The following is a 17,582-nucleotide window of genomic DNA, read 5'->3' on the forward strand; positions in this document are numbered from 1 at the left end:
AAGAATTTACAAATGTACAGCTTCGAATGTGCCTTGAATATATGAACATAAGAATTTTTTAAAGTTTCACACATATTATATACATTATATTTAAAATGTTCTTTAAAAGTAAGCTTACATCTAAAATACTGTATAAAAACATTGCTTTACTGTGCAAAATATTAAAAATATATTCATTAATAAATAAAAATCAGTGTAAAAATAATGTTCCTGATTAGCATGTCAATGTTTGTACATCAACAATCTTGTGATTTTACTTGGCTTAGGGTTAATAACAGCTTGCATGTACTGTAAGTGATACAAATGGATTTACCGCAAAAATAGGATGTATTTTTTTTGCAGAAGAAATTATCCATTCACCTAGAGAAACCTGGCACCTAGGTTCTGGAAGATAGACAATTTTCTTTTGTCAACATGATCTTGTCATGTTGTTGATAAAGTGAATGCTGGATTATCAACTCCATCTCCACTTTCCATGGAGTCTATCGCATTCTTTTGTTGGCAACATGAACAACAAGCAAGCTTGGAGAGGAGTCTATCGAGTGGTTTGAGACTGTGCATCCATTCTGGTAGCCAGCTCCAAGTTCGGAGGAATTGTGGAAGCACCTTTGGGCTCTTTTTCTGAATTATATTAATGATAATGATTAATATAAGAATGGCAATGATTGGAATACCAATGCATAAAAGATACAAATCTCCTGCAACAGAAATTCCCACCACAAAGCCAGGAATAAGGAAGAACATAAAGATGAGATAAAACATGGCAAACCAACGATACTTTGCAGTTATGTCACCAAGTTTCTTTGCAAGAACAATTGGAAATCTCATAAAAGGTACTGGGTAAAATAAGAGTATTCCTGTTACGTTGAAAAAGAGATGGCACAGTGCTATTTGAATTGATGGCTTGAGCCTGTCGCCGTCGACTGCCAAAGCTGCTAGCAAACTGGTGGTAGTGGTTCCAATGTTGGATCCCAATGTGAGAGGGTACATCCGCTCGACGGAGATTATCCCCATGCCAACCAAAGGAGTCAGTGCCGATGTGAAGACTGAGCTGGATTGGACTAGGAAGGTAACCACTCCACCCACAAGCAGAGATATGTATCCTGTTAGCCATTTGGCATGCGGGATATCAGCATTGATTGTGTTTTTTATTATTGGTGCCATTTTGCCTGAAAAGAGAGTTTATTCTAAATTTGGGTGCATTGTTGCAAGTTACAGATTATATTTATTGTCTACTTGTGAATTATAATAGTAATTTCACATTACAACCCCTGCCTGTGTTTCGCCCACCTTGCATTGCATTATATTTAAGTGTTTGACATTCATTAGTCAGTTTATACAGATCTCCACCAAAAACTTATTGACATGTATAATACACACAGTACCATCTATTGGAGGTCTTGGACTGTGCATTGATGAGTCAGTGACTTATTAAAATGACAAGGTAAATAAGTTTTAACCTGTTTTCTTCACATAACAGTATTCAATTTCACACTCAAGAAACAGACTGATATATCAATATGAGGGATTTTGGAGTGTAAAGTGCCACATAAAAGCTATGAAAGAGTAAGAAACAATGCAAGGCTATACCAAAAACTTTCTGGACCAATAACATTCAGAAAAGCATGTAATGATCATATTTTAGGCAAAAAATGTTAATGGTATGGAATTTCAAACATGACTAAGAAATACTCACAATGCCCCCCCAGAAGTACAGCAGGTAAGAAATCTGTTGAATTTGTGTTTCAACCACACATTACTTCTTCTGCAGGAATACTTTCCACAAGGAAAAGGTTCAGCCTGCTGAAGCATCTGTGAGATCATGGAAGACAAACACACAAAATGCAGCAACTCCATGCAGCCTTCACAGTGTAGCAGTTTTTGAATTGAAACCACATGACTGCTGTTATTCTCTTAAATTTAGAGGGAACACTATGAAGTTCCAAGGGCAGAACTCCTAAGGACTACTACGAGGGGGTGGCTAGCAAAATCTCACATTAGCCTTGTACAGTGTTTTTGGACACTTTTTGAAGCCACATTGCATAACGAAACACTCTTATTTCTAGATGTTGTAAGTGAGAACTAAAATATTTCTGAAACATCTTATCACTACAAATGTCTTTAAAATAAATAATTAATGTGTGAAAAATTATTAATACTTTTCACATATTAAATGATTTTGTATAATTAGGAGCATAAAAATATTGTACAATGTACATTTGCCATCATTTTTCCATGTTCTGTAGAATCTAAATCCCTTTCCTCAGTGACACACACTGTACTTCACATTAATGTGTTCCACTATTTGACAAACTGTGTGTTTGTCACCAGCATTTGTAATTGATATGGCTATTTTACTATTGGGTCATTCCATGTCAAATCAAACATTGGTCTGAACGTTGACATCTCAGAAATTGATAATTTTTGGTACAATTGCAAATTTCAGAATTTTTAGGCTCTGTTTTTGAGTTATTGACTTTCATAAAAACAAATATCCCAAAATTTGATGACATTTTTATATCTTTAAAACAGCTGCAAGATAAAAACTGACCTAGAGAACTCAAATTGGTGCCATTCTCTCCTGCTTTTAATGAGCTTTAATTTGAAATGCAACATGACTGTGCTACGTGAATTTTATATTTTTTCAAATCTCGTTAAAAAGATTTTTTGAAAATATCAATAACATCCCTTTTAATTTTTTTGAAAAAAAAAATATATGTTTTGAAGACATCAATTGAATATTTGTGTACAAAATTTCATAATGGGACATTAATGGGTTCCTATGAAATTACTTTTTTCGTATTGTAATGCGTGTGAAATTTGCTAAATTTGTTGACTGTCATGTTATAACCATAACTATAAGCTGAGTAGCTGTTGAAATGGTTGAAAGTCAATAACTCAAAAACCAAGAGCCCAAATAATCTGAAATGTTGCAGTTTATGTCGTCTTGATAGGTACAATGAATAAACAGAAAATCCTAAAGGTTCAAAAATATTGTTGATTTGACATGGAATGACAACCCTATTGGTAGACACCTACTCTATATATCTACTATGAAATTCTGGTAGATTTTCAGTGACAACATATTTATTGGGTAGTTGTGCAAAGGGCATGTAGTCTAAAACTATGAGGTTTTTCATATTGTGAGAAAAGTAAACAATCCCTCCTCACCTTCATCTAAGATTTAAGTTACTGTGTTTGTAGGCATTTGTATAGCATTGTGCATACTAAGATAAGTAGCAGAAACCAAATACATTTGTGCCAACAGTTGTAAATCAAACAAAGTTTTCTGGACTTAACACACTTCCAACATCTTGAGAATTATGAAGCGGGGAGGAGGACAGAGGAGCCAGAGCCTCTTGGAACTAAATCCGCCAGTGACTTTTGTGAAAGATGAACAAGGCTTTTTAATTAATTTATTTTTTAGAGTTGTTAAATTTATTTTATTCATTATTTTTAATAATATTTTATTTCTACTCAATTGCATCTGAAGATACAAATGAGAAGTTGGAGAAACATTACCTGCTATAAAATAATCAGTATGATGTTTATAAATATACAGTGAATAATAATGCATTTTTTAGTACATGGCATAGGATAGTTTCTTGTGTCAAATCTTTTATTCACTTCTATTCGAAAAGTGCAACAATTTGTAATCTTCATGTTCTCTTTTGTAGAGACAGACATTTTGTAATTCATTGACAATGATAAATAATAATGGTAAATTTGATAATCAAAATTTGATGTGCAAACTGGAAATTATAAATAAGGAAATTTGCACTTTTTAGAAGAAAAAAGTCAAATATTTCAGGTGCCTAGTATCAAACACAATTTCACAACTGAGAATCAAGGAGTTAAGGACGCTGACCTTATCAGCCTCATTATAATTTGATCTAACTGTATTCTTCTATTACTTATCTATTTAAGCTTTTTTTGAAGTTCCAAACTCTAGAAATGTACAAAGATATATATTTATACTGGTCTCTGTAGCATAGTGGTTATCGTAGTATGCTAACTCGTTTATTTCATAAATTCATCACTCACCTACATTTTTTGCTTTAAAGTTTAAACACAAGATTAACCAGAATACAATAAAAATGTAACTAGTTAAAGAATTTATAGTGTCAACAAAAGTTATATTTCTCGTCAGTCGTCTTTTTGAACCCAACAAATTAAATTTGAGTAGGAGCTTACCTTGCAACATAGAATTAAGAAGCTTCACCAGCAACAGAAGACAGCCACAGAGTACAACTAATGAAAACACCATCAAAATTGCACCGGAAACAGTGTCCCCTAAATCCATCAGTGAGAAAAGGGAATCACCTGAAAGGATTTCAAATATGAGTATACATAGCAGGGGTGAAATTTACAACTTCATATCAATTTATCAATCCATTTGACATTAATTTTACTAATTATATAGTTATATTAATAAAACCGGTGGTGCACCAGCCCTTGAGGGCCAGGGCCTACCTACTGACTGAGTGAGTGACTGCCGGCCTCCCTCCACATGCCTCAACAGAGGTGGGCAATCATCCAACCAGTTATCAGGTGAAGTGTGGTCAGCATGACAAACCCCCAGTCATTGTTGTAGTTTTTCACGACTTTGATACCCTACTCATTTGTATCTCCCCAATTTCCTCATGATCAGGGGTGCCCACAAGGAGGGATTATGGTACAGGCTGTGCCATCGAGATTTTTTTTTGGGGGGGTTCCCTTTAAATAATATAAAATTCAACATTTATATATTTTTCTAAAACATATGTAAAAATTTTACACCTCAAATGCACCATATTTAATTCATTAAATGAAGAAAAAAAAGTTGAAGGGTATTATCGAAGGGAGGATGGGGGAGAAATATCCAACTCTTAAATATTAGGCCTTAATTGACATGTGGGTTCTGAGGGGATTCTGAATTAAAGGTTGTATCCAAGTCTAGGTCTTAGATTATGGCGGGTATTTTAGTTAGAGGGAGATTGAGCATTAAATTGAGGGGGTATCCTATTCTTATGTATATCTATTGTCTTAGACTGTTGTAGAAATTCTGGTGTGGAGACTGAGAATTAATTTTTTGGAGGAGGCTCTCTTCAGTATCAACAGTAAGTCTTAAATTTGCATGGAAATTTCGGTGGTAGGATTGAGTATTAAATTTAAAGGGGAAGATGGGAAGCTTTTGATAAAGTGTTAAATCTTAAATTGTCAAGGGATTTCTGTAGTGCAGAGAGATAGTTCGAACATTAAATTTTGGAGACTGTATTTAGCGATATGGTATCCACACGTTTTTGACCCTGAACGTTCCAAAAGAGAAGATGGAAAAGAGTAACTATCTCTGAATCCTAGGAAACTACTGACACCCCATTAAATTAATATTCTTGAAAGTCTGCAAAGAAATGGATGTAAACATTTTCTTACTTGCTTCTTTCACAATAATGGGTTGCGAGAATGTGTGTATGCTGAGGTGAATGTGAAGTTTTATACTATAGCTGTGTTAGAAGACATAAGAGATATTCTCGATATTCATTAATAACATCACTTCTTATAATATAATGCTTAGTGTTGGTTTACTGCTTAATGCAGGTGCATCATTTGGAACAAAAATATATCGAATCTGAATTTCTAACTTCTTGTCATATGAAAATTTCACTATAACAGGTTAAATTTGCACTGAAAATAAAATCCACGTAATTAATGTTATGGGTTACTACAATAATTATATTTACCCCAAGAAAGTAGGGAGGGGGGAGATCTTTGAAAGAGGAACCATATTAATTTATCGTCCTGAGCTTAAGAATTTCTAGCTAGGGTTCTGTAATGTCTCGTGAAACAATAATTGAATCGGTCATATGGCTGGAGCATGTTATTTGGTTTGCCAAGGTTGAATTTTTTATCTTCATCTTAAGTTGAGTAACAATTTGTGTTAAATACTCATATTGTGAGTTTTATAAACCAACTCACAAACACTATTTATGTGCATATTTACATAATTTAATTTAGTACATTTAAACAATCAGTGTGCTAGCTTTAAGTTTTTTTGAAAATTGAACAATTAAAAGATATGGACAATTTAACATGGTATTTCATTCAAATATACATCAAATATTACGTATTCATCCAAACTATTTTGGAGGAATTATGATGAATGATTCTATTGGTAGTCTTAAGTGATGGGCACCCCTGTTTAAGGAGGAGGGGCAGATCAAGTATGTTCAGTAAAGCCAAGAAAAAAGTTAATTTTGGTAGACACATTGTCTTAATTAAATACTTCGTGGGGATTACGATATGGTTTCAGGATGTGAATGATATAATTTTGGAAGGGATGCATGATATGATTTGAGAGGGACACATTACATGATTTCGATGAGGGGATGGGCACCCCTGCTCACGATGGTGGGTGGCCACTAGTTCCATACCCTGGCTGAATGGATGAAAAGTTGTTACTCTCCCCTCCAGGAGACTTGAACTAGCATGCATCCATAGCCTGATGTCTTAGACTGCATGACCATGGTGCAGGACATATTTCTATTAATAATCATATCTTATATTTATGACACTTTGTTACACAAAAGAATGGTGTGTTTTCAAACGTTAATAAAACAATTATTTCTCATGTTACATGGGCACAACATGTCCAAGTTTCTTATGCGTTAATTACAATTCTTCAGTGTATTCAACCTGGGTAATGCTACCCACATACACACAGTAATCAAACTCACCCCAGACTTTGGGTAGCATGTCCGCTGTAATGGCCTGCAGTGCATGCATCATCTGATCACAAAGTTCATGGATGGACATGGGCAATGGTGATACATAAACACTACCTTAAACAAGCCCCCAAAGAATGAAATCACATGGTGTAAGATCCGTCGAACAGGGTGGCCAGGGGAGAAGGTTTTTTGTCTCCATTTGCCACATATCTGAGCCAGGGCTGTGGAAGAACACCATTGAAAATCATTCATACTTTCCTGTGAAAATTGGGGCAGGGGAAGGGGGAGCTCCATCCAGTTGTAGAATGTAATCGTCATAATTGATACTCCATTGGGGCACCCTGCTTCAAGTTCCTCTAGTCACTGACTTGGAGGAACTATACTGAAATGCCTCACACACTCTATAAATGTTGTCAGACACACGAGGTTGGCCAGGACTCTTGCCTTTACACAAGAATCCAGTTTCCACAAACTCTAGGTACCACCTGGTTATGTTATTCTCGTATGGTGCATCTTTCTAAAACTATGCACTAAACTCATGCTTCACTGTAATCGCAGATCTGGACACCTCAAACCAGAGCACGCCATTTTAGAAACTGACGGCAGTGTATGTTGTACCCGTGTAAGGTGAGAAATAAATTTGTTATTAACTTTTGAAATGCACCATTCTTTTGTGTACACCCTATATAATAGCAAAATCTCCTGCATATTGATTTTATATCCTATTTAAGTATGTAGTTTCGTGTCATTCTAAAGAATGAGGGGATCTGAACCAGTTGTTTATGCAATTAATTGCTGGGGTGATGTAAACTACTCATCATTCATCCTCTTGATGAGACCACTCGTCATTGGCATTACGAGTTAACGCTTGGCAATGCGAAAGGTACAAAATCACACTAAGGAACTTAACTACAGAAAAGACAATGGTCACTCGTTGGGCTTTGTGAACCGTTGAACCTGAATCATGGCTGGGTGTTAGGATAATTACCTGTCTATCTGAAGTCTTTAGCTGAATCAAATATGCAAAGTCCTCTGTAAGCTTCTCCAATTCGTCGACCAGAGCGTCGTTCCACTTCTGACCTACTGCCTTGCTGACCACCTCGTCTCTCTCCACTCAATCCCAAAAGTCAGTCCCCTCTCAGCTTGTCCCACCTCTATATTACTAGGCCATCCAGCTCTTCCTCTATGCCGAATCGTGTTATTTAATTGCTACCATGCAAACCGCTGACTCTATAACCAGAAGTATTACTGTTTCCTGAATGCTCAGGAGGTTTGCATGGCACAACACAATGCATTGTAAACATGCCTCAGAGGTTGAGACAACTGAGAAAAACAAGTGAATGCCCTGGTCAACGTGAAGCGTTCAGAGAGACTTTAATAAAAATAAATATACAATCTTAGGGATTGATACGGTTTCTTGTTCTAGGACAAGAACAAATCAGCTGTATATGGTCACATTCTTTAAGGCAATGAATATGCAAATCAAGTTTGAATTAAATATTTGCTACTTTATATCAAAATTATCGTTACTACTGATAAAATTTCCTTACACTGACAATATAAAGCAATTGAAGTTCAATGCAAAATATTTTGAGTATGCAAAAATGTTACTTTATAAATTGATTTTCACCATATCCTTCAAGGCATTATTGTTCATTTTGGGAGTCACTGTTCTAAAGTGAACTGCAAAAAGCAATAGTGTAACAAAATTCCCATAATTTATGAAATTTAGCACTAAGCAATTGTAATACCTACATCTCTCTAGCTCCGTTGTATCTCCAATTGGACACCACACCTTAAGCAGGGAAGCATTTTTATACTCTTCTTTATTTAAGGACCAGCCTTCCAGTACAGCACTGTCAATCTGCAATTAACAGAAAAATATCATGTATTACACAAAGAAAAGCTTTTATTTAGAATGAGTACAGATTAGATAATAAATGTAAAGTTTATTAAGTCATTTACTCAAAACATTAAATTTCATTTTTTTTTTAAGCCGACCTCCGTGGTGGAGTGGTAAGCACAGATGCCAGAGGTCCCAGGTTCAAATCCCAGCCTAGGGATGGGTGTTCTTTGCAAGTGTCCCTTCATCAATTTCATCATATCATCACTCATCCTCATCTTTGATTTTTTTACATGCACTTTGAATTTTCTTGGTGACTTATGGTGATATTTCTTTCATAACATAATGTATGGATCAAATTTCAATCTACTCAAAATATGGATCAATTACTTACCTGTACAATTAAAGCTACAAAACCATCTGTAATGGTACCAAGGATTTCAATATCACCACTGGAATCAGATGACCATTCAGTTCCACCTAAGATTGCTTCCGTCAGTTCATACAAATACCCTGAAATAAACAAGCATAATATCTCCTTCAAACTAGTTTGTCTCATCAAAAGAAAATTTGGAACAGCACAGATCTTTGAGAAATTTGCAACTTGGTTGAGTGCATGGGCTCAATTAACATATTCCATTTGGAGAACAAATGAAAAATCACAAATACATCATGCATGGAATGAGATATCTTGTAAAAGAGCTTTCAATAGCCATTCAACTAAAAGTCAATGGGCAGCAAGTTAGCTTGGCCTACATTCAGGCGCACATGATACAAATCTTACCAGGATGTCACTGACTGGGACAGGGAACTAATTTCTCCCTTACAGCTACCTTACCTATCTATCTACACTGATTTGCTACCATGTGTTAAAAAACAAAACAATAACATTGGGAACTGGAAACATCATGTAAACAATATGTCAACACACAGGTGGTTCATGAAGTTTCCATCAGACAAGCTTGGTTTCACAAATTGAAACGGCCTCAAGCAGTGATTGTTTTCATCTTAAGACTATGGACTGGTCATGTATGCATGAATCAACACCTTTCCCAGATAAACATGCACAACTCTCCTCTATGTGAATGTGAAGAAGAATAACAAAATACTAACACTTCTTTTTTTTCCAATGCTCACTTAGAAATAATTAGTGTGATTTCCAATACAAAGCTTTCATAGAGCAGGAGTTCCATTCCCAATATCAACCCTCTTAAAGCCTCCCTGTATAATGTGGATTCTCTAGTTATGTCCGTAAACACAAACTCAAATTTTATTTTACAAAAGTTTACCTTACACTAATCATATATCCTGTGCCTCAATTTGATCAGTTCAAACTAAATTTGTAGAGTGAAGTGATCTCATGTACGTGTGCACTAGGGATATGATTTTTTGTAGAATAATTGATTTCCTGTGTCATAAATCGATGAACTTTTGTTCAAAGTTAATGAAAAAGGGTTTAATTCTGTTTAGTTTTGTAAAAAAGTCACCCCCAACACGAAATTTCTAAAATCATATATAAGTAGTATATTAATTTTGCAAGTAGTAGCAATATGACTTTCTGGAGCCTTCTAGTACTTTATGGAGCTTTCTGAAGTATTCTAGAACTTCAGGAAACTTTCTAGAACTTAATAGAAGTCTCTTGAACTTTCTGGAACAATCATTGCTTTAGAGTATATAAGCTTCTTGATTGAACAGTGGCAATTGTTTTTCTGAAAGATCTCTTGTTCTGATTAATGATGCTCTCTTGCTGACACACAAGTCAGAGTAGTCTTAATGTAGCATTGGAAGATGCCGGTAGGCAGTGCTGGTGCATACGTTGAACCGCGACAACCAATAGCAGGACATCTGAGAACATAGAGGAGAAGGAAGAAGACATCATAAGGCGGCCCAGTAGTGGACCTGACCGAGTTGTACGAGCTATTCCACAATATTTCCAATCGCCAAGTATCATTTGTAATCATAATGTCTTATAAGAAAAGTGCTTCTACCACTGAAAAAAACAAGATGATCTGGACCAAGGATCTAGTATGATTTCAAGAATCGCATAGGAAAAGAAGAATTGTTCAACTAGAAGAACAATCACTGGAAAACTACAGCAGGATACCACTCAAAATCCAAATTGTTGGTTGCTATCTGTTCCTTGGAGCATCCATGAAAGGAAGGAAAGAACGTGTAAAGAAAATCTCCCAAGAAGTAACAAGTTTATGGTGAAAGGAATTAAATTTCCCAATCTTATCAATTCAAGTCTTAGAAGCATAACTGAAAAAGGTGCTGAACACCTACGATGAATGTGTGAAATGAGGAAAATGTAATCAATTAAATGAAGTTTTTGACATCACAAGAGAAAATTGTGAATGGCTGCACAGATCGAAACAAAGGACATGTTGTCTATACAACTGGGAAGGCTGCGAGTTCCAAAACTATCCATTCATCCAAAAGGAGAAAAATGCCCTTGCAGCCTACTTCAACAACAGCAACAACAACTACTACATCAACTTCCGAAACATCAGAGACAGAGTGAATAGGAAGAGTGCGAAAATTCAGATGAACAGTCTACAAGGGCAACGAAGAAATATAACAAAACTAAATCTGCAACCAAATTAGTAACATCTTCAAAGTTATTAACCAGCAAAGCAGCAACCATTTGCAGACAGTTATCTCAAGATGGGATCGACACTGAGACACCTTCGCAATCTGGTATTTACAGGTCCACCATTAAAGAAGCTGTTAAACTTTAAGAAGAAATGAAGAAAACACTACACTTAGAAAACTGCTCGTTGCATTTTGATGGTAAACGTATTGATGACCAAGAATATCAAGTGCTAGTGTTGAAGAATTAATGAAGAGAAGTTAAGTTAGAAGCACTAGATCTACCAAACTGAAAAGCAGATACTGTTGTCAAAGGATTCGTAACAGCTGTTCTCGAATACAATTTATGGAAGAGTATAAAGATGATTGTTGCGAACACTATGAATGTGAACTTTGAAAGAAAGAAGGGGACTGTTTGCTCAAAATAAACTGGAAGAAGCTTTGCAGCAGCTTGCAGGTTCATGAAAAAGCATTCAACTGTGTGAAAAAGTTTTGGAATCAAGAACCGTCAAGACTGAGAATTCCCAGAACAAATCAGTTTGCAGAACGGGCAATCAAGCATCTTCAAGATCTCAAAAAGTCTGAAAAATGAAGGAGAAACTTCAGCTCAGATTTATTTTGTCTAACAAGACATAATAATTATGTATTACGCTATTCGTACTTGAAAGTTTGTAATTTTGTATGTTATGTTATAACCAGGAGCGTATATTCTAGGCTAGCTAGGGTATCTGTAAAGCCTGAAGACTAGAGAATAAAATCCAGGAGAAAAATCTATCAGAAATTGTAAATATTATTATTCATATCAGTGAGATAGATGATAATGCTGATTCTGGAGTTGGCAACCTGATTTCCTACGGGCTGGCAACCTGATTTCCTACGGGCTGGCAACCTGATTTCCTCCGAGTTGGCAACCTGATTTCTTAGGAGTTGGTAAATTTATTTCTATTTATAGCCTAGGACCACGGGACATAGTGAGATAGCCCAGATCTTAGGCCCAGTATACGCCACTGGTTATAACAATAAACTTCATGTAAGCCTACACAAATATGATAAAATCGATTTTTTGGTTTGGGGGTGACTTTTTTCAAAAACTAAATTAATATTTTTCTTTTTTCATTACCTTTGAACAAAAGTTCGACTTATGACCGGAACATGGGGTTACAAAAAAGTGTGCACATTTCACATGGAAGCAAGAAGAATGAAGAAAAACTATTCAGGTCAAATGGCAGAGACTACTTACATCTTTTCAATAAGCACCAACCAAATTAGGAACCAGGAAAAAAGCTTTCGCAATTGCAATCTTTTTTATACTGAATAATAAACAGTGTTTGGTACTACATATGATGAAAGAAGACATGGACATGAGTATTGTTTTTGGAAGGTTATTACTTCAAAGTAACAGAGTTATGATTACTTTGTTCAGAAAGGAACTTTCTTTTTTTTTAAAAATGTAACTGTTACAATTATCATTGTGTAAGTAGGCTTTCATATCTGTATGTATAAGGAAATACGTAGGTTAAGGCAAAATGAAAAGGTTGATACAGTATTTCATTGAGAGGCCAGACCAGAACAGGCTAAGAAATAAACCTATCCATTATCCCAGAACTAACTAACTCCCTAGCCTTCTTAAACCCGAAGGTTCATGGCTGCAGCAACACAGGCCTTCCATCTTTCCCTATCTTGAGCAAGTTCTATATACTCTTTTCCATCCCTACCGATTTCCCTTAGGTCCATCTCAACGTTGTCCCTCCATCTTCGTCTTGGCCTTCCTACAGGTCTCTTACCATCAGGTTTCCCAACAAGAATCCTGTAAACTCCTCTTTCCTCTCCCATTCGTGCCACATGGCCTGCCCACCTAAGTCTTCTTGATTTAATTATTCTAATAATATCTGGACATGAATACAAATTATGTAGTTCTAAATTATGTAACCTTCTCCACTCACCTGTCTCCTCATCCCTTTTAGGTCCAAAGATTTTCCTAAGGATCTTATTTTCAAATACTCTCAATTTTTGTTCCTCTTTCAATGTAAGGGACCAAGTTTCACACCCATATAATACTACAATCAAAATTACTGTTTTGTATATTTTAACTTTTAGTTTCTTAGATATTAAACGAGAAGACAAAAGTTTATGAAGAGAGAAGTAACATGCATTTCCTGAATTAAGCCTACTTTTTATTTCCTCTTTAATATAATTTTCATTTGTTAATATTACTCCTAAGTATTTGAATTTGGAAACTGGTTCAAACGAGTTGTTATCAATAATTAGATTTTGATTATTACCTAACACTTGGTTTCGACCTGTAAGCATATATTTAGTTTTCTCTTTGTTAACTTCCAAACCTATCTCTTTAGCAGTTTTGAAAAATATTTTAGCATTATTCTTAATTGTATTCACATCATCCCCCAGTAAGTCTACATCATCTGCATATGCTAACAACTGAGTAACTCCATTTAATTTTAGTCCTTCTTTAGTTTCTTTTACCTTCCTAACAGCATATTCTAAGGCAAAATTAAAGAGCAATGGAGATAATGCATCTCCTTGTTTTAACCCATCATGAATTGTAAATTTGTCAGACATATTCATAGCCACACGAATTTTACTTTGTTTCACTAGTGCATAATTTTATCATACTAACAAGCTTCTTAGGTATTCCAAACTCTACTAATATATTATATAATTTATCTCTTTTGACCGAATAATATGCTTTTTTGAAATCAATGAATAGCTCATGGACATTTTGATTATATTCCCACTTTTCTTCAAGTGTCTGTCTGATGTGAAAAATTTGATCTGTAGTTGATCTGTTACGTTTAAATCCACATTGATAATCCCCTATAATTTCATTAGCATATGGGGTTAGTCTTGTTAAAAGCAGAGGCGGCCGGTCATAAGGACGATACGGATGCCGCACTGCCGTGTGCAACCGCAAGTGAACAAAGAAAAAAAAAATTATATGTTAGCTTTTACATTGTCTGAATTGCAAATATTCCATTGCTTATAGATCGTTGGTTAGTCGGTTCTTTATTCATTCTTCCGCGACAATTGCAAAGTTTGCACGCCACCGTGTGGGGGAATACGGAACTTCGAGAGAAATCTGGCGGGGTGCCGTCCTCCCACTTTACGAGACGTAGAGCATTCTCAGTCGCGGTTGCGAGGGGTAAAAGGCGAGGAAACTGATGGAATAACACACGCGGGATCTCTGGCTGCGAGGACGGAGGGTTTGTCGTCCAAAACCCACCCCCTAGGCAAAACTGGCTCTCTCTTCGGAGAACGGTAAACAATGAAGAGTTGCCAGAAGCAATGAAGTTAACGTAAGAAAGAAAATTACCAACCGTTGAAAAAAAATATTCTGTATTCCATAATCTTATTCATTTATGACAAGAGTAGAGCAATAAATAACGCAATTTCCAACGAGGAAAGAAATATGTCGCTAACTGAAAAAAGTACAGACTCTTGCATGATTTTCGTTATTTATAGTCGCTTTTTGCTACTTTTCGGTAATCACGACGATGAGGATGAGTGATGATGGTATAATGAAATTGATGGAGGGGCACTCACAAAGAACACACATACCCATGCCGGGATTCGAACCCAGGAGCCCTGGCTTTGTAATCCGGTATGCTAGCGACGGAAGTCGGCTATAGATTCTTGTTACACGCAAAATTATCGTGTAGCTATATGCATTGTATTTTTTCTGAATTGAGTGAAAAGTACATTTGGATTGAAAAAATTCCTGATAATATGACAAAGTTCTCCAATTTCTTTTCAAGGCGGATGTTAAATAAATAAAAAACTCGTCATTTAAACTCACCAAGAGTCGCTACAGGAACCTTTAAACTACAAATTTCTTAAAATTTGGCAAAATTGTCTGGCAACCCCGAAGCAATAAAATGACACTTCGTTTTCCATGGAAAAGTGAAGTGAAGCTTTTTCAGTAGTTGTGCATTTGTCGCGATGAACAGTGTGGAGAAATTGTTGGTGCGAAGTTTTTCTACCAGAAGTCAGAAGTCTGGATGAAAAAATAAACAAAAAATCTATTCCGAATTTGAATCTAGAACAAGTGTCAGAGAAGGGAGGTCTTCAGTTCACTTGCAAATTTCGCGTTGAAGGACAGAAGGATGAATTTCAGTTACAAGCATGTCTGAAGATTTCTGGTAAGTTTGAAGTTTTTTCTTTAGAGCTTCTGGTAAAGCAGATATCACCTTTCCAGTGAGATATTTATATTGGTGCCCTATTTCACATATCAATTAGTCATGTTGGACAGGAGACATTTTCTGTGTAACTTTTTACTAGAAATTTTCACGATCAATTCACGTAAATATTCGTCATTGTGCTTATCAAGTTGTGTAAAAATTAATATCCCTTATTCTGTTAAACGACTAAATCTCTTAGAATTCTATTTCTTCTTCCATCTTCTTCGCATTACTGTTAACTAATTATTAATTTAAAACGTGTAAAACACAGTGACGTGCACTGAGGAGTAGCTAGTCTAGCAGAGATAGATCAATCAATCTCACATCTCGAATTATATTCAAATCACAATATTTATTGTCTTGTTAAACCTACCACAGCTCATATGCAACACCTTCTTTTCCACGCGCTTCTCGTCCATCGGTGTTCTCCGCGGGCAAAGCTGACTGGATACCCTAGCTCGCTCTTCTTCCGCCAGACCAGTTTCCAGGTAGAAACGGCTGGCCCAAGGAAAAGGAAGATTTCTACCTCTAACTCCCTTGTCCCCCGCCCCCCGCTGCAATGGTTGAAAGCCCAGGCTTTCAGGTCCTCCAGTCTATCGCCTATAGGACAGATAGGGGATTGGTTTCTCATAATTTTTTTGTAAATCCTCTAAAGAACACAGGGTAAAATTTTCTGCAGTACTTATGTTCTCTGTATTTACACAACCTTTTACACCTTGTACAATATGTGTGTATGTATAATATGGGATGTAGTTTTATTATTTATGAAATGGGAACGTTTTATGTGCAGACAATAATGTTATGCTTTCTTTCTTTTTTTCTTTTTCAAATATGGAATATATAATGATTAAATTACAAATATGTGCTCAGGCTCTCTCTGACTCTCGTTTTAGTAGTGTTTTATTTAAATATACTACTCTTTGTCTCTAACAGTCATAAATACGGATGTATTTATTTGTGCAAGAGAACGCGTGTTCATATTGTTGTTGGTTTGGTTTATTTTACTTCGCTTTTCTGCCACATTTGGTTATCGCAAAAATGAGGATTGAGTGATGATATGATGAAATTGGTGAAGGGACCTCATATGAACAATCCAGGCCAGGATTCGAACCCGTGATGAGTGCGCATTCTTGTCCTATGTGTTGCAGTGAATAATGAAATAATTTGGAATGAAAAATGTATCTCAGAACTCAAAAAGTCAAATGAATATCATTGAAGAAACTACAAAAAAGTGTGTTGTGTTTTGTTACCTGTCACCAAATCAACCAAGCGTGGGGGAGTGGTTATCACAGCATGCTACGACACCAGGAGTTCCGGGTTCGAACCCCGACCCAGGCATGGGCGTTCCCTGTGCTCGTCCCTTCATCAGTTTCATCGTATCATCTTCACAATTAACCAAATGTGACAAAAAAGCGACGCTAAGTAACAAAAATGAAATCAAATCATTGATTGATTGCTCAATTTGGTTTATTTTACTTCGCTTTTCCGCCACCTTTGGTACAACAAAATAGATGAAGGAACACACACAAAGAACACAAATGGCCAATCCGAGATTCGAACCCAGGATCTCTGGCTTAGAGTCAAATCAAATAGTTTTTTATTTTCGAATGTGGGCGGGGGTTACGTGTACTTTTTTCTAGTACTAATTCATAATTTTGCAATCTTTTCCTGTCATTGACATTCTTCTTTTTTGTAGGAATACTGGCCCTAAAAGGAGGAGGGGTGTGACCCCCCCCTTGAGCACACCACTGACTGCTTCCCCAAGTGTCGACGTCACCGCACGTCACTGGTAAAACATGATATTCGGTAAACACGAACGTATCAATTTCTTATCACGTTGGCTGTTATACGAAATTCATCATTTAAACTCGCATTATTAGTAGAGCAAATTTGTGTCGGCCCCTGTGGCGGAGTGGTTAGCACTTTGCGCTACGACGCCAGGAATCCCGTGTTCGAATCCCGGCCTGGGCATGGATTTTGTGAGTGTCCATTCATCAATTTCATCATATCACTCATCCCCATCTTTGCAAATTAGCCAAATGTGGCACAAAAGGCGAAGTAAAATAAAGCAAATCAATAGAGCAAATTTGTGAGCTATCGCCCCTCCACTTTGGATCACCACGAGCCGCCACTGGTTAAAAGAATGTTAGACAATATTTTGTATGTTGTTGAGAGTAGAGAAATTCCACGGTAATTATTGCAGTTCATTTTATCACCTTTTTTAAACACAGGAACAATTATGGATTCTTT

General features: G+C 36.2%; 1 protein-coding gene across 1 annotated transcript in view; it reads right to left on the bottom strand.

Annotated features, from left to right (window-relative positions):
• The window catches only part of LOC145991634 (sodium-dependent phosphate transport protein 2B-like), a 55,781-nt gene continuing 38,199 nt past the window's right edge, over nucleotides 1–17,582 (bottom strand). Inside the window, exons 6-9 of the mRNA XM_083127699.1 lie at nucleotides 8,942–9,060; nucleotides 8,460–8,568; nucleotides 4,195–4,323; nucleotides 1–1,169 (exon numbers count right to left, since the gene is read on the bottom strand). Of these exons, the coding sequence (XP_082983825.1) occupies nucleotides 424–1,169; nucleotides 4,195–4,323; nucleotides 8,460–8,568; nucleotides 8,942–9,060 (1,103 nt within the window). The 3' untranslated portion in view covers nucleotides 1–423. The remainder of the gene's footprint in view (nucleotides 1,170–4,194; nucleotides 4,324–8,459; nucleotides 8,569–8,941; nucleotides 9,061–17,582) is intronic.

This window comes from Lepisma saccharinum, chromosome 1 (genome assembly GCF_977018435.1).
Source record: "Lepisma saccharinum chromosome 1, izLepSacc3.1, whole genome shotgun sequence".
Lineage (NCBI taxonomy): Eukaryota > Metazoa > Arthropoda > Insecta > Zygentoma > Lepismatidae > Lepisma > Lepisma saccharinum.